Source organism: Penicillium chermesinum (genome assembly GCF_028974085.1).
Source record: "Penicillium chermesinum strain IBT 19713 chromosome Unknown utg000006l:1.0-2335141.0:1.0-2336784.0, whole genome shotgun sequence".
Classification (NCBI taxonomy): domain Eukaryota; kingdom Fungi; phylum Ascomycota; class Eurotiomycetes; order Eurotiales; family Aspergillaceae; genus Penicillium; species Penicillium chermesinum.
Window position 1 is genome coordinate 95,718 of NW_026695316.1, and position 23,873 is coordinate 119,590.

A 23,873-nucleotide genomic window follows, 5' to 3' on the forward strand; every position below is an offset into this window, starting at 1 on the left:
CGAGCGATACCGGACGTTTGTTATATTATGTTGGAAATACATACTTCATGGCGCTGGTGGTGGATTGCCCCAGAGCTCTCACGTGGAGCGCACACGAGCGCTGCCCTACAGTATTGGAGAGGTGAATCTCTGAATCGCTTGCCCGGAACGCAAGGATTGTTCTGCCGTTGGGGGATTCGTCCACGGGTACACTTCCCGTACGAATGGAGAATCGTCTCGATCAGGAGGGGGGAGTGTTTCAGACCATCCCCGCTCCAAGTCGGTCAAAAGGGATGATCATTGGTAGCTGCGTCTGGAATGCTGACGGGACCCTGCATCCGTGACAGTCGTCACCTCGTTCAGTGCCCTGCTAGAGGCGCAGAGCGCGCAAACGAGGCTGCCACGATCAAAGGGAAGACGACCGTAGCTTCCGCATAGACCTTCACGGCTTGCGCATCCGCCTTTATCTTACCCCAGCTGACAGCCTCGTCCGGTCGGGCACCAGCATCACTACCGTCGAATTCCTGCGCCGTATTGATATATACGGCATGCTCTGCTCCGTTGCGCATCAGACATGCGTTAGCGATGTGGTGTTTAACCACTCCACCACCAAGAATGATCATGCCGGCCCGGGCGGCCCGCACAGCCATGGTGTTGATACGCCGCACATCATCTACAATGTCCACACGTAGCCGCTGGGGCGAGGATTTGAAAGTGTGGAAGTAGAGCATATCGCCAAGAGATCCGTCGGTTAGCGCAGGGCAGAAGACGGGGATATTGTTCCGGGCAGCCCAGTAAAGGACCGAGTCCTCGTTATCAATCTCCCGACCCAATCGCTCGGTAATGCGGCTTGGCGTCCAGTGCAATTCATCCTCCCCATCCCGGTCTCCCGAGCTTTATGCTTAGCTGCCTCTTGCTCCTCAGCATACGATCGAGAATGGGCACCACCCAATCTTCGAACGCACAGTAATTGTTATTGGGCACTAGTAGATTGCCAATGCGATTGAGACCTTTAGCCCGCAGTCCTGCACCCGGTGTCGCAAATGACCCAAGGTAGGTGGGAGCAAGGCACTTGATGATATCTTCTTCTACCCCGCCGGCAGTGGTGACAATTGCCGACACATGGTTGTGCTTAACAAGGTATCGTAATGTATCCCGCAAGCCCGACGAGATCAAATTGGACGTGTAACCGAGGAAGATGGTAGTCTTGTCGCCTGTTTCAGGGTGTCGAAAAGCACGCTAAAGAGGCCAAAATCACACAAAGGTCAGTCTCGAGACTAAAAATGCTGCAGAAGTGAAGGACAATACCATCTCGTTGATGATGCGGGCGGCCTCGGCAACCGCACTGCCCTGGAAGCCAGTGTGGGTTAAATTATCGACCAGCTCAGCTACTGTGATATCACGCCCTTGAAATTGATCGAAATCCACCCCGCGCACTTGGTGCGTCCCAGCAGGCATGGGCTCAGAAGCCAAGAGCACCGAGTTGGTAGCGGAGGTGGGGGGACCGGCAAATGGTTGGCTCATGTTGGATAAATTCGCCCGAGGCAGGCAGGTAGAACAAGGGAGAAATACAAGAGAAGAGAAGAAAACCGATGCAGTTAACAGTCAAGTTCCCTAGTTGGTGCAAATAGTAACAAGAAAGAAGTAACTATAACTAAAGTTTTTTCCTGTTGCGGGGCTCTTTGCCGCATGGGAAAAAAATATTTGATACCTTAGGCAGAAATTCCACCTGAGGCAGCCAGTTTCTGCCTAACATGCTTGATGGGGGCCTCTTAAAGAATACGGTTCAAATAGGGCCCGCGATCACTAGTATATTTGCTTTACCCAGAAAGATGCAGAAGGCACACAGAACCCTACGTATAAGCAAACATCACGTTCTGTGAAAGCTCCGATGGTTTCTGCTGATGCCCGCGAGGACATCTTCACGGTGATTGGTGGTGGAACCCCGTGGTCTCAGCTCCCACCTGCAGATCGTTGGTCTCATCAGGGGTTAGTGTAGCAGAACAAGAGAACAATGCTAGACACTTTGGGTAATATATACTAGTATTTCATCGGGAAGCCATCTCCCGCAAAGTAGATAAATATGCATATAACTGAAACACCCTCCATCCATGAACAGGGAAATTACTTGGGGCTTTCAACGGATTCGAGGCAGGTGGCGCTAATCCCGATATAGGCATTTCTTAATGGCCCGTGCGCGTCATCACGTGTACCCCCCCCGGTGGTTCTGGTGGTTCTGGATCGGGAGAGTCTGGTTCCTGCGATTCTCGCATTCCTCCCTCACCCTGTTCGCTCTCCAATCCAGGTCATCGCGGAGCATGACCTGGTAATGTCTCGTTTCCATCCACCGTCCGGGTTTAACTCCCGCGACCGTTCTCCCCCACAACGCTTTGGTGACCGACGACCTCCAGCTGGGCCACGAGGCTCAGACGATACCAGCCCTCCATTCGGCAGAGAACCTCCTCGTGGTCCACGCGCACTTGTTGATTCACCTCGCGGCTTTGGTGGCCGTGGCCGTGGATATGGTCGTGGGGAGTTTCGAGACCGCGATCGAGACCGCGACCCGCGAGACCGTGATCGTGAATTCCGTGACTCTCGCGACGGGCCTCCATTCCGTCGCGACATAGACCGAGATTGGAATCGACGAGATCGTGATTTTGACTCCCGTGATAATCGCATGGGGTTTGGCCGAGGCCGCTCTCGATCCCCCACTCGTGATTTCCGCGACATAAGAGACGCCCCGAGCCGCGATTTCGACCCTCGCATGCGACGCAACTCTCGTGACAGCATATTATCGGCTTCATCGGGTGGTCCAGATGGTCCGCCTTCGGCTGGTCCTCATCCACGAGGAGGTTCTATGCGCGGCCGTGGGCGTGGTGACTGGGAGGGTGGTCGAGGCCGAGGGCGTCCACCGTTCCTCGATGACCGAGATTCATTCCGACGACGCAGTCGATCTCGCGATGCATGGCGAGACCGAGGCAGAGATCGTGTACCGCTAGACCGGGACAGAGACCGGGACCGTGACATGGACCGAGATCGTCTGATGGATCGAGACCGTCCGTCAGACCGCGATCGAGATCGAGATATTTTACGGGATAGAGACCGGGAGCGTGACCTAGAACGCCGAGAGCGATTATTCGATCGACGGGACGACTGGGATTCTCGACGGACCGACCGAGAAGAGCGCGATCGTCCATTTGAGCCTTGGAAAAGAGATCACCCTCCGAACCGTGCCGACCCCCGTGGCCCTACGGGACCACCCTCGGCACCTTTCTCATCTACAAGCTCATCTGCCGTTGTCACCGATCGTCCATCTGACCAACCTGCCGCAGATCAGTCTCGGAAAGCGTCAACAATCTCAAATGCCATAGGCCCCGAAAGTCGACGAGATAGCGAACGATCAGAGCCTGCTTTCCTTCGACCCGAACCGCCAAAGGAATCGGGAATCACGAACCAGAACTCACCGCCCCCATCGGCTCCTCAAGTTCCTGCATTTGGCTCTGTTTCTGCTCCTATTCCGTCCCTGGCGCAAGTCAAAGAAGCGCAAGGGCCCCGCGCCTCAAGTGATGCACCCGCCCAAACTGACAAAGCTGCCCCCGAAAGGCCCTCGCAGCCCCATGTGCAGCCTCCGACAGGCCCCAAAGCAGACCGGTTGGAATCTGCACAGTCGTCTGACCTTCGTGCCAACAAATCGAATAGTCGAAGCCCTAAGGATGAAACACTACCAACCCTTCGTGCTCAGATCTCTGAACGATCCCCTCCGACTGCGCCCATCGCTATGATCAGGCGAGAGTCTACTGCTGGAGCAAACGATATAAACACGCCTGTTGCGAGGTCGACCTCTCTGAATGCGTCTCCTACCTTTTCTCGACCTCCACCCTCCGCCCCGCGCGCCCATTCACGGGAACCATCCATCTCGCCTCGGATGCAGCCCTCGAATGCCCCGGTCGGCTCACGTGCACCGCACCCACGATTAGGCTCATCGCCGCGTGGAACAAGTAGAGGTAACAAGCCCTGGACGCCGCCAAGTTTCAGTCGTGCTCCTTCTGTGTCGACCATTCCGGTCAAGAAGGAAAACGATGATCCTGAAGAACGCATTATGCCTAGCGAGAAAGTAGCGACAGAGAAGGAACATACGCCAATGGGGGCCTTAGATAGTGCAACGGATGCCCCGAATGTGTCTCCTGAACCACAAGAAGCTGCCGGTGTCACTAAGTCGCCCTTACCATCCTTGACGGACCTCCCGAGTCGCGCTTCTCCTCCTTCTCAACCTGTCCCTGCAGAGAAACCCATGGAACCTAGCCCAGAGACTCATGAAGACTCAAAACGCGCCCCACGCATTCTTGTGGATTTCGGATCGAGTGATGAGGAGGACGAAAATGAGGTCTTCACTCAGGAGTATCTGGAAAAGCGCAAGCTCAGCTTTGAAAAGGAAATGGAGCTTTTGCGATCTGAACTCCCGCCTTCTCCCCTGGAGGACCAGACTATTGTTGCCCTCCTCTTGAGAATCCAACTCCTGGGCAGGATCTCTCAGGTTGAGAAGCACCAGCCAGATCCAGCTCCTGTTCCTGCTGTTGAAGATACTGGCGCCACTGATGTGCCCGGCATCGACCGGGTGGTCACTTTCGCTACCGAAACAATCGACGCTCAACCAGAGCCGATTGCTCAAGGCGTCATCCCACCCGTTGCGGAGCATACTGAGATTACAGTCGAAAACTTGCCGTTCTTGAACTCGGGCCCTCCGACTCCAATTTCCGAAATGGACGTGTTCCATGAAAACATATCTACGCAAGAAAGCTTGAGGTCTGCTCTGTCGAGCGAACTCTCAAAGCGCCAGAAGGAGACTGCTGAGAAAAACTCACTCCTTCGCGAACGCTACATGTCGTACTACAAGCCATGGCGTTTAGCAGTCTGGGAACTAGATCGATCAAAGGACAAGCATATGACGCCCGGTCCGGCCTCTCCGCCGTCACCTGCCGCGCCTGTCGCCCCTGTGGTCTTGCCTGAATCCCGCGAAGGTCGCGAGGGACGCAGATACAAGGGGAACAGTGAGCTGGATTTCCTCAATGCGTTGAAAGCTTCCGAAATATCTGCTCAAGAGGAACTCGAGCGACGGAGGACCAAAATGGCGACCGCACGCCCAGACTTGTCGCGCGAAGCTGTTATCCCGGATATGCTTGAGCCACGGGATCAGAAGGCCTACATTTTCAAGGATGTCAACAATACTATCGCTTGCGAGGATGCAAAGGATGTATTCGGTTTCCTCCCACCACCCAACGATTTCACGAAGGAAGAGCACGAGATCTTCACGGATGCATTCATGACATATCCCAAGAGATGGGGTAAGATTGCCGAAGCGTTGCCCAACCGAGATTTCCGGCAGTGCATTCTTCATTATTATCTTACAAAGGAAGAGATCAAGTACAAGGCGAAGTTGAACAAGCGATGGAGCAAAGCGAAGAAATCCCAGCGATCTAGAACCACGCGGCCGAAATCCCATGCCCTTATTGCGGATCTGGGAGTGGTCAAGCCAGACGTGGACGGCGAGGACGACCCCGCGCCGGTCACTGACACAGGTCGTCCCCGCCGTGCTGCAGCACCCACCTTTGGTGACGGAGCCAACGAGACCGAGAGTCCTGCCAATAGTCGTCGTGGCCAGTCATCTCGAGATGTTGGTGAGTCCGTTGACAAAACTGCTGCTCGGCGCGGCGCTCGATCTGCGGGAACCCGTGGCGGCGCCCGTCGTGGCCGGGCTGCTCAACAGGATCCAAGATCGCAAGGGCAGCAGACTTCGCAGAGTAGCACCCCTATGCCGCAAGACCCGAAGACCGAAGTTGGTGCAGACTTAGGGGTTGACTCGGGATTACCCTCGGACAGAGAGAAGAGTGAGAAGGACTTGCAAACAACCCTTCCCCGATCAAGAACCGGGCGAAGCGGAAGGCCCAAGGATGCTAGCATGCAAGGCTACATTTTCGAATCCACTGAAGTTGATCCTCCTCTGGGGCTTAAGCAGACCGAATCTGGTTACGGTTCCCAGCAACCCACGAGTTACTGGTCTGTTCCAGAGCAACGAGACTTCCCTCGACTTCTAGCACATTTTGGCCGTGACTTTGAAGGAATATCTAATTTCATGAAGACGAAGACTACTGTCATGGTATGACTATCCCACCCCTCACTAGGCCCCACCCTTCCGCTTCCCTTCTTATTCTCCGTTTGCATTTCCATGCTCTTCTGCTTAGATATTGTTCCTTCTTACTGATTGCTGCAGGTGAAAAACTATTATCAACGCCGTATTGACTCCGGTCAGAAAGACTTCGAAGAAACAATGATGCTTGCTGAAGAGAAAAAAGCTAGAGGTGAAGCAACAGGGCCCCTTCCTGTCCCCAGCGTTGCACTCAAGCGTCGTTATGAGGCGACTCCATCCACCATCGTTCCTCGTCCCCTTGCACCTCATGCTGATTTACTAGGTGATGTGGACGAGGCACGGTTTTCATCAAAGAGCAAGGGAATGGCCATGTCTCCTCAGCCAATGCCTCTCTCTGGTCGGTCGCTCCTGGAGAATGACCGCAATGCCAGCCGCTATCCTCCGTTAGCACAGGCTTCGACTACCACAAGTGCAGGATCGGTCACCGCCCCTCTTGGTGAAGACGGCTCTCGAGGAATGCGAAATTCCGCGCCATCTCATCGGAGGTCAGGTCCTCCAATGGGCTTCTTCACTGATGAACGTCGGGATAGTCTGCTGCCGCATACGGCTGGGCGTACTCAAGATATTCCTCTATCTTCACGCCATCCCTCCCTGGCTCCTGAACTGGCACGAATGGATCCGTTCATGTCAATTCAACAGCCGCCGTCTCTTTTGCCCTCGTCTCATTCCCGGCATCCCAGCCTTGCCCAAGCCCCTGGTTCACCAAATCAAATGTCGAGGCCCGAGGTTGATATCTCATCAGTCCACCGGGATCCATTTAGTCAAAGAGGACAATACTATACGCTGCCTGGTCAAGCTGGCGGTCGCCCCCAGTCTCCTCGTCCGGTTCTATCACCTGTCAAAGATGCCCCGTCTCGTGCGAGTGCAACGCCTGCGCCTGAACCAACGCCTCGTCATGTTCCTGCTAAGCGGTCCAACATCATGAGTATTCTTAATGACGAGCCTGAAGAGCCTCAACCCCCTCGGAAGAAATATGCTAATGAAGCGGCGACTGCACTTGGCCCCAGTTCCATTACTGCATCACGCTCTGCTTATCAACCGGGAGGCACGGGTCGGATGGATGAAACTTCAATTCCCAGTGCCGTCAAATCCTCAGGTTATGGCCCGCAAAGCCAGTATCCAATGCAGTCTCGGGGTTACGCCGACTATACTAGCAGCTACGGTCCTCCCGGAGGTGCGAGTGCCCTGGAAACAACGATTGGATGGCTCGATTCGACCCTAGAGCGCAACAGACCGCCTCTCAATCACAGTCTCAGCAATCGCAATCATCACAACCAAGTACTCGCGCGGCCGCATCTGTCCAGAGCTCGTATCCATCGCACTACGGATCTGCAGTGTCTCAGCCTGGTCATTTGAACAACCTCTCTGTACCATCTCCTGCCCCCACTCCTCCGCCAGCATCCCAACGACCCTACTCGAACGTTTTCCCTCAGCCAGCCCCTGCTCAAGCTCCCGTGTCATCGAGTTCCCGCGACGTTTCGGCCCAACCCGCGACGTACCGGCCAGTATCTCCTCCCTCTCGGTCCGCCAGCGTTGCATTCGGCTCTCGACAGGAACCACCCACGCCCGCTCAGTCCTCGGCGAGTTTGTACGGTATCCCTCCCCGCCAGTCCAGTGCCCAGTCATTTTCGCCCGCTGCACCCTCCACTGCGGCGCCCGCACAACACAGTCAAAGCTACCAGCAGCATGTCCAAACACTGGTCAACGGATCCCATAATTCACATCGGTCGACCCCTGTCAGTTTGAGTGGTGGTCATGCTTCTTATGACCGTGGTACGCCCCCGCCTCAGACCGGGCGCTCAATGCCACCTCTTGCAACGATTGGACGTTCCTACACTCCGCCGTCTGCAATGCATCATTCGGTGGCCGGTGGAAGTATGGGATATGCACCGCCTCCTTCAGCACCACCAGGACCTATCCCGGGACCTCTTCATCGCCCCCCGGGAGCATTGGCCCTTGGTGATTCCGGCTCATCGCCCGCCCACCACCGGGTTTACAGCCAAGGCTCGTCGCAAGGCGGATTGCCGGGTTCGTTGCACCCGTCTTCCCAGGCACCTCGCTAGGCTGGGAACTCCGGTTGTCATGTCGATGGAGAGCTTTCGTATGTCCGATTTACGTGTACAATAGATGAATGAATTAATGTATGTTTATGTGTTCGAGGTTATTTTCTATGCTAGACTAGGAATGCGAGTGGGCGAAGCATGGATCAGGGGACGTGGACCTTTCGCGTAATATGGTGGAGTAAAAATATCTGGTATTCGAATACCTACGCGCACTTGTAAAGATCTGTAAGCGCTAACAGTTGATAATCAAACCACCGTGGCTTGTTAACTATATGCGTTTCATGGTGACTCCGTTAGTGAAAAGGCTAAAAGCAATCCTTCATGAGAGTTGATAACTCTCCGCCGTAATCGAACACCAGACTTCCGTTGGGCATCTGTTGCCAAGGCATATCCTCGGGCACAGCACCAGAGCCAAGTCCCACCCCTTGGTCATCTATGTTGCCGAAAGCTTCAAACCATTCCATAAGCTCATGCGTCATCTGTGCTCCGTCTAACGGGGTCTGACTATTCAGGCTTAGGCCTGCTGCCGCCAGAGACGATTCTTGGTTATCCGAGGGTCGCTCGTGTAGCTCGACGAGTGTGTTCTTGTCGCCGTCGGCGCACAGCTTCTGCAACCCAAGGCCGACTTGAGGCCCCAGTTTCCGGAGGCTCCGGATTGACTTCCAGAGTCGCTGTGAAATATAAGACTTCGTAGAAAACCCCTTGACTAACTCCAAAGCCCAGTAGAATTCCTCTTTGCAGGAGCCACTAAATTGAGACGGGGCTTGCGACGCTGCAAGAAACACCACAGCCAGCGCCGAAACTAGAAACCAATTGAAGGTCACTTGCTGCAGTTTGTATATGTCTGACGTCTCATTCAGCCGTGTGATGAACCGGATGGTGTCTTTCGCGATACTGACGACGGTTTCGGACTCGCCCGGGTACCGCATAATATGGCTCGCTGTGTGCAGAACGGGCCGATGGATGAGCATCCGAAGTTGATTTGCCCGGAGATAAAGCATTGCTCGAAGCCTACGCATGCTGCGCGGAACTTTGGCTGCAGCATCAAGCTCTGGGCTACTTAACGAGTCCGGGAGTGTTTGCGCCCACTGCAACACCTGCCAGTCCAGATAGTTCATCTCGTCCTTTTTGATCTCATTGGTGTTATTGAAGGCGGAGATAAATTTCCAGACCTTCGCAGCAATCCGACTATACCGGATCATCACGCGAAGGTAGGGGATTTCTTGCTCCGGTTCTGGGAGCCAGGGGTCAATATCTGCGTCTTCCAGCGCGAACGGCATGCCTGTTCCGAAACTCCAGCGCATATCGAGGACATATATGGACCAGAATAACCGCAGCACTCGTTCTTTACCTGCTGCAACTATCGCCGGCTGGCTCAGGGTCTCTCGACGATGAAGACCTTTCTCAAGGCACATACGCTCCACAATTCCGATGGTGCGCCATGCTAGGGTTTCTTCATCCATCTGGAAGTAGAGGATAGACTGTTCTCCAGAGTTAGTACCCAACATGCTTAGCGCCTTCATCGAAAACACATACCGCCAGAGTCAAGAAGATGATGCTTTTGATCTCGGGCCGACCCCAGACATAGTCATCTTGGACGTCTCGCACACTATCAAATAGCGCGATGGCCTTGTCGCTCCGGCCGCTAGCCTCGGCCGTTAATGCACATGCAAAGACTAGCCGAAGGATAAAGACATCTTCCTTTTCTAGAGAGTTGCGGCCCTTGGATGCCGTTGGAAGGCCCACGGGTCGGTCTCGGAAGTCATAGAGGAGATGGACCTGAGTTTGAAGCTCTTCGAGTTCAAGCACGGGGTACATGATACCCATTTCGAAGTGATAGACCTGGCAGAGTCGAAGCGCCTCCTCTTTAGACAATGCCCAAAGAGGATCGACAATTGGGTGCGCTTGGCAATCCTGATCATGGACGCATGAAGATGACGAAGGAGAGGGGACTTGAGTCAAATCACCATCGCCTTGCTCATGATGCTCCACTATCCCCCTTTGCTCCAGGCTAGATTTCGCTGAGACCGAAGCTAAATGCCGAGGTAGTCGGGCCTTGGAATGGCGTGTCCGCGGAAGTTGAGACCTGGCGGACGGTTCGCTGTTTCGATGGAAGGCCGTAGGTCGCTGTGGCAGAGCCCCCGAGGCTCCCCCGAGCCTCACTGGGTGGCGAGTCACTCTGCATGGAGCGTATCACTGCCGTTAACGAGGTGATTTGGTCCTGCATAGAACTCATTTGCTCGAATAGTCGCTCAAAGTTCCTGCAGTTCAATGCATCAGCGGTCGATTCACAGCGGGGCCAGTGGGATCTCATTACTCTTGTTCAGCGGCAGTTGAGTCGGTTCTGGCGTTCTCTACGTAGATACAATCGATCCGTTGCCGGCCGCAGCGATGGCAGGGCGTCTCACCATTGCATTTGATCTTGCGGCGCTTGCACTCGTTACTGATTCCAGGCGTATTAGCGTGTGTCTGCATCGGTCGGGCACGAGGGGACTCACCATGCTCTCGCGATATACTTCCGGCGCTTCTTCCGCGGTCGGTCATCGTGCATGTCGGATGACATTTCCCAGGGAAGAACTGAAGAAAGACTATCCTCCGTGGCTCTCAACTGCGGGGCAAAAGTCGAGGGAGATGGGAGTTTGAAGCGGGAAAGGCGGAAGACTGTTCCGCGTCTCTGCAGAGCGTTACCGACCCTGACGCGGTGAACATGGTCCCCGTAATTTGGCCCCGGGGGCCAATCTGGGGTTGAGGAGTACCCGTGGGGATACGGGGAAATCCTGGGGTCCAATGGAACGTGTCGTTTTCGAAAATCCGCACCCTCCGATCTACGCGATCTACCGTGGCTTGAGTGCGGGAGTTCGTGCCCAGCTTGGCGAGCGATACAGGAGTAACACGACCTGGTGTACCCATACTTGCGCTAAATGCAAGCCATCTCTTCCCCACTTCAGAAGGCCGGGCCTCCGGATACTGTGGAGTAAATTTCGTACCAGGGACAGAATCCACCAGCGCATGTACGATAGATCAAGCAGTGATGACGAATATGATGAATCACCGGTAGAAATACGTTGAAGGTCTCTACTAGCCAGTCAGACAAGACGCGCATCGCTTGGTCTCGCCTGTAAAGTTTGCCTTCAAGTTCAAGTTCGTACCCCTCACACGTCCATCCCCACGCTGCTGTTGATGTCCTCGGGGGACCAAACCTCCAACTCTGCAATCCCCCGCCGGCGTTTCCAATTCCGTTCCGTATTTGTGACATATTGCTCACTCCAGAGGCGACCGTAGAATGCCTGGGATTCATCTCGGGTGCGCACACGAAGGATATCGTAGGTACTGGCTCGAGTCAATGCGGCATCGCGCTCTTGACTCGTTCTGCCCTCGATAACCTGCACCTGGACACCCAATGCCCGAAGCTCAGCACCCCTGATCGAGTCCTCCGTCGGAGTCATGAAGATTTGGATCCGACTGGGAGTGACTGGGTACGCGAGGAGATACCGCAGAGCATCTGCATCCACGCCGCTGTGAAGAGGCCCCAGGACAAAGTTGTCACCTTCTATAACCGCCCTTTGAATCTGGGGGACATAGTGAGTGTGGAAATAGCTCTCGCCAGGACCCGTGTCTGTCGGGCCCGATATGAAAGCAACGCGAGGCTGCGCCGCCATGTGATCGCCTGTCATCGAATTGCTCGGTGGGGTTGGGAGCAGAAAAAGTGTGGATCGGAAGACGAGATCACCAGGGCTGCAGGGTCTGCGATGACTCAACAGGCCAAGGAGCCCCGTGGCAGAACTCCTGCGCCGCGTGGTGCCCCCACGGCACCTTGACCGATCACCACGGATCCTGTTTGAGTGATCTGATAAGATTTACGATAACGACCATATCGATAAGCGCGCTAATCGTGAAACGTGTGGCGCAGCCGCGACCTCTCGAGCAAACCCTCCGAGCTTGCAATCCAGGGAATCAAGCTTTTTAGCAAGCCAGGCCAGACTGAATCCGGCGGGTAGCTTCAATTTCATTCTTGAAGCTCGTCGGTCTGCGAAATGACGTCCCAGCCTTTCCTTCCGCTATCGTCTTCGCCGGCGTCTCCCACCCTGCAGCCAAGACGGCCCAGTCTGGATCCGGAGCGAGACATCCTCTCAACGCGCGGTCGCATTCATAATCTCTTGCCTAGTCACAATTCTAGCACTGCCCTGCAGGACTTGGAGGAGTTCGCTGTAACCCGCAAGTTTCTGCGTCGTGGATCTCTGCTCATTGGACACAAGAATGCGCGCTACGAGTGGTAAGACGGTAACCCTCTCCAGGTATCCGATCGGACTAATGTAATCTTCATAGGCAGCGCTATTATCGTTCTCCCGAGTCCTTGAAGGGGCTCCGGAAGCCAGTGTAAGTGTTTGGAGAGAATACAGCATCCCCCGGTCCCCCCTTCCTACGGCGGCTCGGCCTCCAGGCTCTAATGGATGAATCTAGGCGGAAATACTACGAACGTAACAATTGGCTCATTTCGCAGTATCTTTACATCGATCGCCTGCTAGACTCGTCCCTCCCACATAACCTGATCGATGACTACGATGATTGCCACCATCATAGCCCGCACGCCGATGGCTACGGCACAGCTCAAGATGATCCTGCGCCGACGGCCGCACGGCAATTTAAAGCGGCCAGGGTCAAGCGCACTCCTCATAACCTCTACCAGATCCCGGATGAGACAGCGCCTCTGCTGTCGTCATCGCAGGAAGAAGACCACTGCAGTCATCACTCGTTTCCCGATCCTGAGGCCCACAGCAGCCTGATGCCCGAGAAAGAAGAGCGCTTGATCAACCTCGCCATCCGGGTGAACTTCGCGGCGAACGTGGTGCTTTTGGCCTCCAAAATTGTAATCATGGTTCTGACCAGCTCCATGTCAGTCTTGGCGGGCCTCGTGGATGGAGTGCTGGACTTTTTGAGCACTCTGATTATTTGGGTTACGACAAAAATCATCCGCCAGCAAGACCGGAATCGGTACCCCATCACCCGACGCCGACTGGAACCCGTCAGCGTCCTGGTCTTCTCGGTCATTATGGTCACTTCATTTTTCCAAGTGGGACTGTCCTCCTTCAATCGCCTCACGAGTGAGGATCATGCGATAGTCGAATTATCGATGTCTTCTATTGGTCTGATGGCGGGTACGGTCCTCGTCAAGTTGCTGTGCTGGATATGGTGCCGCCTTATCCCCAGCCCTAGTGTACAGGTGCTTGCTCAAGACGCCATGACCGATGTTATCTTCAATACATTTAGCATTATCTTTCCGTTGAGTGAGTGTCCTCATTGTGGACTGAATTCTCCCCGCGCATGTCACCATATAGCTAACCAAGATTCTGTTCAACAGTTGGCGCATTCTTTCGCCTTTGGTACATGGATCCTCTCGGTGGCCTTTTCCTTTCCTGTTATATCATGTGGAACTGGGGACAAACCGCGGGGGATTATATCCGACGACTCACGGGCGCAGCCGCATCCGCCACCGATCATAATATCTTGTTATACATGACGATGCGATTCTCGCGCGTTGTCAGAAAGATTCAAGATCTGAAGGCGTATTATGCGGGGGATAAGCTTAACGTGGAAGTTGATTTGGTGGTGGACGAGGGGACCAGTCTCCGCGATGCACACGATGTGGGCGAATCGCTGCAATATATTCTCGAAAGTGTGCCGACGGTGGATCGTGCTTGGGTTCATCTTGATTACTCGGAGTTTAACCTCCCAAGTCATCTTAACCAACTGGATCGCTAGGGGACTGTATTGATCCTATCAGTATTCCACCGGCACGAAGGACACAATTACTTTCTGCCTCTACAGATTGGATCAACGGGATTGGGATCGGGTAGTCGGAAGAAAAGAGGTAGATAAATACGGGGCATGCATAGCAATTGACTTGAACATTTAAACGAACCAGTTGGGCAGTCTGAGATGATACGTGACTACCAGTGCAGGAGTCGGAAATCAAATAGTATTTGGGCATTCCCTTCACAAGGTGAGCGTGATCACAAGGGCACTCGTCACATCGGGCCAGCGGTGCAGGCCTCGCGCCCCACTGACAGCACAGGTGGAACTCCTTAACCTGGCCGATGATGAAGTATTGGAAGCCTGTTCAAATAGTGGCGCGTACCGGACCGTAGGAGAGGTCGCCCAATGACATAGTGCGAATCTGTATAAGTACCACTCCGTCAGACATGTCTCTCGAGTGAAATGCCACTTCTCAGAACCCCAAAACTCCCAGGAAAACATCCCCCCCTCCACTGATTCCTGAAAGTATGTGTGACCTCACTTCCAGGCAGCCTCGAAAACTCGAACTTCGACGGCGGATGTATCTTAATTCACACGAGCATCGTTACGTCCACGCTACCCCCCCCAGGCCCAAAGACATAGTTATGTAGCCCTTTGCTTATCTATGTCTGCACAGCCGGTACCCCCCTTGGGAATTGAAACAGGAATGGGACCTCCTCGCCCTCTACCGCACTGAAGGTGGACTAGGAAGGAGCGGCTATGCAATGCAATGCAGCCGCGCCCACACTACGGAGGAATAGGGGACATGGGGGATACGGGGACATTCGTCGACGCTATGGCGGAAGTTTTGGAGAGACAGGGGGTCGTTGGACCTCCTGGCCAAGGCACGGGCAGAGGATTTGGCCCCCATCTCATTACTGCGGATGTGGGCCAGGAAGATGACGCGGGTAAAAGCACAGCTGGAGATGCTTTTCTTGTATTCGATTGCGCCCGAGATATATATGTGGCCCTTATGCCCTATTTTCTCCCATCTGTTCGCAGTCAAATACCTTGGTCCCATTATACCACGTCTGGCAAACACGCGCCTCGAGTAACTTGTCAGGGTTCCATTTGCATGTCCAATATGACCATGTCTGCTTGCATTCCAGGCTGCAACTGACCGGTCCATCCTTCGCAAAAGCTCGCGAAGGCGGCGCCTGACGTGGCAGCACACACAGAGGTCGCTAAGGGCAATGCGAATTCCGGGTTGACCGTTGCTTGCATGGTGGGCTCAAGGGCAGATCGACGCGTGGTCGCATTGTACAGATTAGGAAGGGGTAAATGCTTCGCGGTGGGAGCATCGGTTCCAAACGCGAGAGGGGCGCCATTGTCTACAAAATCCCGATACGCGAACGCTCGCTTACAACGCTCATCGCCGATCAGCTGAGGCCAGGCTTCAAAGGTCGCGGGGTCGGAATGAACAGGCTGAACCGATGCGATGATCCCAATATCCCCAAGCCGCTTCGCGTCGGCACGAGTAGTGACTTCCAGATGTTCGATACGGGGTCGGCGTTCCCGGGCGTGAGGGATCTCCGCCAAGCAATCAATCGCTTCCTGGACAGTGCGGTCACCTATGGCATGAAGCGCACATTGCAGCCCGGATTGTGTGGCTCGCCGGATGGCTGATGCCAGGAAAGACTGGGGCCAAATGGGCTCGACCAGATCTGCTAACCCGCCGTAAGGTTGAAGCAGCGCGGCGGTGCATCCGTCAACGGTTCCGTCCAGAATCAACTTGATACCCAAAACCCGGATGGACCGTGAGTGTGCTGAGTTGAATTGGCTATGCAGAGCAGCCGCGCGGTCGATGGATCTCGTGATTTCCGACTCGTTATGAGAGAAGGGGACCAACCAATATGCAGCGATATGGAAGGGGGGTTCCCCATACTGCTTGCGGTACATATTCAAAGCCTCCCAGTTATTTTCATCCATCGCCATGTCCACCAGACCCGTATACCCTGCTTGCGTATGAGCCTGGAACGCAGTCTCCAAAGCGGCCAGCTTTTTCTCCATTGATGCGACCTTGTCGAGGAAGGGCCACACAATATTGAACTGGGCTGCCTCCTCGAGCAACCCGGAGGGACGCCCCAGGGCATCTCGATGAATTCTGCCCCCGGGGGGTTCTCCTATCGAGTTGACGCCCAACTCTTTCAGAGCAGCGAAATTGCACCAAGTAGAATGTAGATCCAAGGCTTCGATGTAGATTGGCCTGGGATCGAGATCGCTCTAACATTGTCGCGCGTGCTTGGCCTTCCGTCACCGATTGAATCCAACCTCTGCAGAGAATCCGAGGTTCCTGTGGGAATTCTTTCGCGTAGATGGTGATTTCATGCCGAATTTCATCCAGCGATCGGCACTTTAGCAGGTCCAGTTTCTGCAAAGACAGACCAAACTGGAGGATGTGGACGTGGCCGTCGATAAATCCAGGCAGGACCAGCTTTTGCTCAAGATCTATGCAGGATCCTGAAGCTTTAGCTTGGGTAACTCGTTCGTCGTCGTCGGCGAGCTCCCCCCACATAGGTGATCTGCTGCCCCGCAATGACCATGGCCGAAGCGAAGACGTCCTGAGGCGTATTCGAACAGAAAATGCGCCCATTCGTGAACACTGTCGAGGTACTCATCGTTCCGCAATAGGAAGGCCCAGCCTTCCATAGTATGGGGAAACTTCTCAAGAGGATTTGCTCTGTGGAATCAGTTGGCGGTAAATGCCGACCGCGTATCTCTCACTGAATAAGAAAAGAGGCTGGGGCCCGAGAGAGCATGAGACGCCCCATGTGGAGGGACACTGTCTTCGTGAATCCCCCCAAGATTCCTATAACCATACCGGCGATCAAGGTAAATATGTGGTGCCATTCGGCTCACTATCTGCTACGAAGCTGCGTAGAAAAGAAGTTCAAGCATAAAGGAACGAAACAAATTGGGTACCATGTACTATTTAGAGAAATAGCTACTAGCAGCGCTTATGAACTGGGGCGTGAATATGCCATCATAAATCCGGTATGGCCGGAGTTTCTCCTAATCCAATTACTAGGCGTATATCTGAAATCGTGTTTTGTTCAGGGTCCTTCTACTGCTCGTCCTAGAACAGATCCCCTGCCATACATTTTCAAGTTATTCGACACGCGCCAGCGGTGATGTTGGGCACGAGGGGAGTGGAAACGAGGGAAGTGGGGGGATGGGGTAGCGAATGCTCAGTGATTCCAAGCTGGGAACCTGGACGCCTTGGAAGGTGGGAAACGGATTTCTAATCGCTGGAAGTCTGCATGCTTCCTGAGCGACCACGAATTTGTCAGCTGCTTTTTCGGCATCCATGGATGAACTGCCGAACCCGACAAATTCGGCCGAGTAAGAGAAACTGAACTATTTCTTTTTCTTTTTTTCCTTGAACCTCTAGACCTAGACAAAAGTAATCTGCCCGTATCTCTTGCAATGGGCTCAACATCTCAATCGGCTCGGGGGATCAAAGCCCAGGGGGGTCCCTTATTATACCCCCGCCAACAGTGGCGGTGCTGCCTGCATCCGCAAGATCCAAACACGCCGACATTGTTTCGGCCCTTGAAAATCCGCGATGTGGTGCTGAAGAACCGCGTGATCGTGGCCCCGATGTGCATGTATTCCGCGGAACCCGATCCATCGTCTCCGGCCGTTGGAGCGCTGACCGATTACCACGTGGCTCATTTGGGCCATTTTGCCATCAAAGGCGCCGGCCTCATTATTATCGAAGCCACGGCCGTGCAACCAAACGGTAGAATCTCTCCTTATGATTCTGGCCTCTGGAAAGACGGGCATGAGTCCGAGCAATTCAAAGGGATCCAACGGGTAGCCAATTTCGTCCACAGCCAAGGCGCAAAGATTGGGATTCAATTAGCCCATGCTGGACGCAAGGCCAGCACGGTAGAGCCCTGGGTGGCCTCGTCGGGGTCGGGCACTGCCAAAGCGGACGAGAGCGTCTTTGGCTGGCCCGCGGATGTTGTCGGGCCCTCGGGGGGCGAAGAGCATATCTGGTCGCAAGGTGATAAATTCTGGCCGCCTCGCGAGCTTCGTACGGACGAAGTAGAAGAGATCGTGCGCGCCTTTGCGCGGAGCGCAAAGCTGGCGGTGGAGGCTGGCATTGATGTGATCGAAATCCATGCGGCCCATGGCTATCTCCTGCATCAGTTTCTCAGTCCGGTGACCAACCGCCGAACGGATAAATATGGAGGAAGCTTTGAGAATCGCATCCGCCTCGTGCACGAAGTTGCTTCCGCTGTCCGAGCAGCCATCCCGGTTGGGACCCCCTTGTTCCTTCGAATCAGTGCGACCGATTGGCTCGAGAACCAACCGGTGGCCGCCGAGACAGGTTCTTGGGATTTGGAATCCTCTTTCCAGTTGGCCAAGTTGCTACCGGGGCTTGGCGTGGACTTCCTGGATGTCAGCTCGGGGGGCAACCATGCGGCACAAAAGATTGAGCCACATACCAACTACCAGATCGACTTGGCAGGCCAGATCCGGAAGGAAATTCATGCAGCAGGTCAGACCACACTCGTAGGAGCTGTGGGGTTGATCACGGAGGCGGAATCGGCCCGCGAGATAACTCAAGGAGCAGATGAAGCCTCTGCTGCTGAGTCCATGATCTCCGGCCACAGCCCGAAGGCCGATGCGCTATTGATGGCGAGACAGTTTTTGCGCGAGCCAGAGTGGGTTTTGAAAGCTGCAAAGGCATTGAATGTACCTGTTTCAGTTCCTGTACAGTTTGGCCGAGCCATTGTCTGAACATATTACTCAAGCGATACATTTTTGTCTGATAGCAATTATGACTATGATAGAATATATGCACCAAGAGATTGTGGGGGAAAAGCTACTGGACGTGGGCCGCCATGGATCCACAGACCCGATCAGTTTAAGCCAGGGCCATCGTACTAGGTATCAGCTTGCGGGCCAGTGGCTGAAATAACGTACCGAGAATCGTGAAATAGATTTATGGTGTCTGCTAGTACTTGTACTCGGAAGGATCTGACTTTCATGGTAGCTCCCCGTCGATCGGGATGGCATCGCTTCTCGAGGGGTTCGTCAGTGTGACAAGGACTTTCAAAACTCTACTGCATTCATCCAACGCAGGTGAGTGTGACATTTCGCGAGGTATCGGCCCTGCTGCCGCCGTTCTCAAGCAGCGCAAAGGTGTATTCGCCCGACTCCACCGTCCACTTGTATGAACGATCCAAGATAACCAAATATCTAGAAACGTCCAGGTCCATGGCAACGGTGGTGGCCTGTCCAGCCGCAAGATAAACACGGGTGAAGGCTACCAGCTGCTTCACGGGGCGGACGATCGACGAGATGCGACCGAGAAGATAGACCTGTGGAACATAGCTTCCCGCAACAGCTCCTGTATTGGTGACGGTGACCGAGAATGTGATCAAAGAGTTAGCGTCGAAGCTATTAGGGGCAGAGCCTTGTGTCTGCTGTTTGGCTGAGGCTTGGAAGCCTTCCAGACTGAAATTCGAGTACGAAAGCCCGTACCCAAAGGGATACTTCCGGGGTAGATGGAGTTAGCATGAGGATTCAAGTCGGCTTCAAGTTGAGTCTTCCGAGCGAACGCACCAGAGGTTCAAATGGGGTATCCGTATACTCTCGTGGAACGGAAGGCTTGTAACTATTTTTTGCTCAGATGAGTGAATTCTTTCAAAATATGATAACGATCAGTCATACTTGTAGAAGGCGGGCAAAGTTCCAACACTGTATGGAACGCTAATGGGAACGCGTCCCCCTGGGTTTATTTTACCAAACAGGATATCCGCGATGGCGGCCCCGCCGGATTGGCCTGGGAAGAACTGTTCTCATTTAGTAGGTGTTCATAAGAAGCCATGGATGATCAGACTTCCAACGCACACTGTTGAGAACAGCCGCAGACTTATTATAAAGCTGAGGGATAGCAAATGGACGCCCTCCCTGCAGAACGAGAATGGTCGGTTTGCCCAGGTCTAAGATGGCGCTGGCAAGCGCAGCTAATGATGATTCAGAAGGTTAACTGAAAGGGGCATCAGACTGACGGCGTAGAGAACCCACTTTGATTGGGTGAGAGCTGGAGAGTTGCACGGTCACCAGACTCACCGTCACTATTCCAAGCGGCTCCAACTGCTAGGATGACAAGGTCGGAGGTTTGAGCGAGATCAACGGCCTGGATGTCTTAGTTATGTGATCGCGTGTTATAAATCGAATGCGAACCTGCTGTATAGGATTTTTCTGATCCACAAGATTCCAAAACAAGAGAACTTGTGCGTTCAAAGAGTTGGCATTTTGAAACTTTTGAACATAATTCCAAGCTTGATACTCCAGCCTGATCTTATGGGATGCAGCTTTCTCAAACCTGAATGGTGAAGAGCCTGGCGGAGGTGCTGTTCCGTTGACTGAGGTGTAGGAGAGACCGGGAATATTAGAAAGAATATTGCCTTCCGGTGTAGGCTCAGCATAAATATGCTGAACACCGTCTATAAAGAGTCTAGCTGAGGTGTTGGGATAGACTGCAACACCGAACCATCCATCAACTTCAGCGTCCACGGGGATCGCCACCCGCCCTTCCCAAACAACACTGAAATTGTTCGACGGAAGACCCTGGGGAGGGTAAAGGCCCCAGTCTAGGCTAGGGGTTTCCAGTTTCTGGTATCGAGCATCGGTGAAATTCGTGTCTGCATAATACGTGGCCAAAAGTCCTCCCGATGTCCCATTGTGTGAGAGTAGATAGGGCGGGATGTTATACTGGCCATTATAATCCCACGAATTGGCCCCCCAAGATGTGACCAAGTCGGTCTTGGGGAAATTCCGTGTCATCTCTTCGAGAATCGCTTGACGGATTGTGCTGGCGTCCTTGACCGGATATCCTCCGTACTGCCCTGAGTAATCCCCAAAATTGAATGTATCGCTGAACGGGCCTCCAAGGAATATCCTGCTGATATCGTGTGTATCAGGTCTAATTGGGAGAGTTGAATTCTTGTTCTCCAAGAGAACAATGCTCTTTTGGGCGGCTTCCAACGTGAGAGGAGCGTGCGCATCTGTGATGTCTTGAGAGTTGATATGCTCGGGGATATAAGGGTTGTCAAATAGTCCTAAGTCGTATTTAACACCGAGCACTCGCCTGACCAATGAGCGCAGAGTCGTAACACTCAAAGTGCCATTGGAAACGAGAGACGCGGTGGCCTTGTGACAGTCAATATGTGACCTATTGATACTATGCATAAGGGGGGATCCGTACATTAATGTACTGATCCAGGGGGAAGTCGTAATATTGAATCATCCCACCGGAGTTGTGCCACTGGGAAATTGTGTCAGCTACGGAGTCGGTGACCAGATGTGTGTTCAATAGCTCCGAAAGTCCTGCAACGGGGATCCTCTCGGTTAGCGACTTCTCACATCGACAGTAAGTATTATCATCCAAGACTCGCTTACCAGTATCGTCTGCAGTAACAAAGCCTGATTTCGGTCAGCAGGGAATCACGTAATGCTTGATCGTGAGACAAACCATCATATCCCCAAGCGGCCAACGCCTCATATAGCAAGGGGTTTACGGAGCAAGGTACGTCGTCAAACTCGCTATAAGCCCTGAGATATTTGTTAGATCAAGATGGCCCCAGGAAGGCCCCAGCAGAGTTTACATCATGACCCCTTTGACTCCTCCAAGCTCCACAGCAGCTTTGAATGGAATTAGCATCTCTTGAAGCACCTCGCGAGCTCCGTAACCCATGAACGGAGCTGCGTTATGGCCGCCTTGAGGGCTGCCGTGAGCTGCAAAATGCTATAAGAAGAGATACATCGAATCAGTATTTGCAGTGCTTGACATGTAATACATCAAGATAAATCGTACTTTCATTACAGGAACGACAGCATCCGAGTCGGACCAAGTGCTGTTTTTGGATAGACCTGACGCAAAAGCAACACCCAGGTGCGCTGTTAGGGTACTGTCTTCCCCCCAGTCCTCTAGATCAGTTCAGTAAGCATGCAATTTTATTGGATCTTTCCAAGACACAGACCCTGAGCTCGGCCCCAGCGAGGCTCTTTCGCGAGATCCAGAACGGGCGCAAAACACGCATGAATGCCAATGGAACGAGCCTCAGTGCCGATCGCTCTCCCAACTCGATAGATCAAATCTGTGTCAAAAGATGCAGCCATTCCTATCGGCGCCGGAAACATGGACTGTTTGAATGATCCCACGCCATGGAGGCACTCGCCTGTTTGCATGAAAGGTATGTTGATGTGAGATTTCGCTCTGTTCAGACGCTGGAGGTCGTTGTATTGTGATTTGTTCGTTGGATACCAGTCGTGGATGACGCCTATCGGGGACCCCGGCGCTGACTGCATGGCATAATCTATTTCCACATTAGAAGCAAAAATATCATAGTTCATGATCTAGAATACCATATAACGCATTATCAGAATTCGGTCCGATTATGTTATCTGCAAACATCAGATGCATCTGGAGAACTAAGCTGCATATCAGCATTGCAAATCTCTCATTGGGTTAGAACATAAGCTGACCCATGTCAGGGATGGTGAGGTTTGCCACTAGTGAGTCTATGAACGTTTGCTTCTCTGCAGACCACTGGCTTCGCGTATCCATATTCGAGTGCCAGGGGTCATCAGACCGAAAACCTGGAGGTGACCAAGCGTGGCATAGGAGGCTGAAAGCGTATATCAACACGAGCGAAAGCATATTTAAAATGTAGCTGGTTTTTTTTTACAATAAAGGCTTCAGTAGTATAACTGAACTATTCGAAGCGTGGCTGTGGTGAAGCTATGGATGAGCTAAAGGTCATGTGTGGTTTTGCTAATCAAACTATATCTAGCTCTAGCTCAGATTAGGCTAAATGGATAACCAATGGTTACAGATAGGCACACCGTCTCCATTCCAACGTAACCGTTGTATTTATTGTGGAAAGCCCCCACCAGAAGCTCGATATCCTCAAGTGAGCGGGGAAACGCGGGGTTGGGATCGAAGCTCCGGCTCCCTTGGGTCTCCAACTCCATGACAAGGGTTGTAGTGCGATTTACAGGGGCGACTTGCGAGTTTCCTCGTTAATTTATTCATCTATAATCAAGTAAAATGTGTCGAATAGGTTACCGCTGCTGTTCTGCTGAGCTCACTAGTCAACGTGAAAGTGATATTGACAGATATTAGGGACACTACGTACTAGCTAGTGCAGATATTACTCGTGATTCTAACAAAATGGGACTATTAATCTGCTGTACGAAATGCAAACCCACACCCCATGTCATTCAGCCTTCAAGGCTATCGGCATTAATAGTCTTCCCCTGCTAAAGCAACCAGCAAATGTGAGCGTAACAGCCGATAAGAGCGATAACGGCGACGACCCGGCGATAGCGACGATCATGCGCGAACAATGAGACGTCCCCGCCTTCTCCTCTCCCTGCGCTTGACATGGCCAGGCTATCGACAGCAAAATGGAGGACTAGGACTGGCTGCTTGCAATGTGAGTCAGTGCCCAGGTTCACCTATTGCCGTGCTCTAAAGGGAATTCACAGGTCGACGTCGAAGAAAGAAATGCGACGAAAGAACACCCCAATGCGGCGGTTGCACTCGTATCGGCCTGGTTTGTAATTGGCCCTCTGGCCAAGAGACAGACCGGCGCATACACCGCAATGGTCGCCTTCATAGAGAGGACAATTCATCACGAAGATCCGTAGTCGAAACCGAGCTCTACTTTCTGCAGCTCCCTCCCCCAGTGGCGATGCCTTCGCCTTTCCACCACGATCAGCATCGTTACCTCTTCAGATATTTTTCTTCCACCACCCTGCCACGCCTCATTCGGCAAAAGTCACTTGCCCGGTATACAGACCAGACGTAC

At 53.3% G+C, this 23,873-nt stretch overlaps 8 protein-coding genes across 8 annotated transcripts; 3 read left to right on the forward strand and 5 right to left on the reverse strand.

Moving 5' to 3' along the window:
- Positions 1–338: 338 nt before the first annotated feature.
- N7468_007793 (deoxyhypusine synthase) lies at positions 339–1,503 on the reverse strand (the record flags this gene model as incomplete). Its single annotated transcript, XM_058477089.1, has 3 exons — positions 339–865; positions 909–1,218; positions 1,288–1,503. The coding sequence occupies 3 exons, from the start codon at positions 1,501–1,503 to the stop codon at positions 339–341; spliced, it is 1,053 nt and encodes a 350-aa protein (XP_058327434.1).
- An 805-nt stretch (positions 1,504–2,308) lies between these two features.
- Positions 2,309–8,247, forward strand: N7468_007794 (MYB DNA-binding domain protein; the record flags this gene model as incomplete). Its single annotated transcript, XM_058477090.1, has 3 exons — positions 2,309–6,133; positions 6,287–7,462; positions 7,528–8,247. 3 exons carry the CDS (start codon positions 2,309–2,311, stop codon positions 8,245–8,247), a joined length of 5,721 nt encoding a protein of 1,906 aa, XP_058327435.1.
- A 305-nt stretch (positions 8,248–8,552) lies between these two features.
- Positions 8,553–10,791, reverse strand: N7468_007795 (putative C6 transcription factor; the record flags this gene model as incomplete). The annotated part of the gene is made up of 5 exons (XM_058477091.1): positions 8,553–9,728; positions 9,784–10,302; positions 10,334–10,508; positions 10,606–10,690; positions 10,746–10,791. The coding sequence occupies 5 exons, from the start codon at positions 10,789–10,791 to the stop codon at positions 8,553–8,555; spliced, it is 2,001 nt and encodes a 666-aa protein (XP_058327436.1).
- Positions 10,792–11,325: 534 nt separating this feature from the next.
- On the reverse strand, positions 11,326–11,921 carry N7468_007796 (uncharacterized protein; the record flags this gene model as incomplete). The annotated part of the gene is made up of 2 exons (XM_058477092.1): positions 11,326–11,363; positions 11,513–11,921. 2 exons carry the CDS (start codon positions 11,919–11,921, stop codon positions 11,326–11,328), a joined length of 447 nt encoding a protein of 148 aa, XP_058327437.1.
- A 360-nt stretch (positions 11,922–12,281) lies between these two features.
- Positions 12,282–14,007, forward strand: N7468_007797 (cation diffusion facilitator family transporter; the record flags this gene model as incomplete). Its single annotated transcript, XM_058477093.1, has 4 exons — positions 12,282–12,520; positions 12,574–12,624; positions 12,709–13,532; positions 13,607–14,007. The coding sequence occupies 4 exons, from the start codon at positions 12,282–12,284 to the stop codon at positions 14,005–14,007; spliced, it is 1,515 nt and encodes a 504-aa protein (XP_058327438.1).
- A 1,092-nt stretch (positions 14,008–15,099) lies between these two features.
- N7468_007798 (amidohydrolase) lies at positions 15,100–16,658 on the reverse strand (the record flags this gene model as incomplete). Its single annotated transcript, XM_058477094.1, is given in 3 exon segments — positions 15,100–16,182; positions 16,208–16,543; positions 16,554–16,658. The coding sequence occupies 3 exon segments, from the start codon at positions 16,656–16,658 to the stop codon at positions 15,100–15,102; spliced, it is 1,524 nt and encodes a 507-aa protein (XP_058327439.1).
- Positions 16,659–17,466: 808 nt separating this feature from the next.
- Positions 17,467–18,789, forward strand: N7468_007799 (NADH:flavin oxidoreductase/NADH oxidase; the record flags this gene model as incomplete). Its single annotated transcript, XM_058477095.1, has 1 exon — positions 17,467–18,789. One exon carries the CDS (start codon positions 17,467–17,469, stop codon positions 18,787–18,789), a length of 1,323 nt encoding a protein of 440 aa, XP_058327440.1.
- Positions 18,790–19,121: 332 nt separating this feature from the next.
- On the reverse strand, positions 19,122–22,627 carry N7468_007800 (uncharacterized protein; the record flags this gene model as incomplete). Its single annotated transcript, XM_058477096.1, has 13 exons — positions 19,122–19,547; positions 19,618–19,669; positions 19,726–19,847; positions 19,906–20,021; positions 20,083–20,194; positions 20,242–21,210; positions 21,266–21,483; positions 21,533–21,612; positions 21,666–21,805; positions 21,875–21,987; positions 22,041–22,376; positions 22,426–22,491; positions 22,546–22,627. The coding sequence occupies 13 exons, from the start codon at positions 22,625–22,627 to the stop codon at positions 19,122–19,124; spliced, it is 2,832 nt and encodes a 943-aa protein (XP_058327441.1).
- Between the last annotated feature and the right edge of the window lie 1,246 nt (positions 22,628–23,873).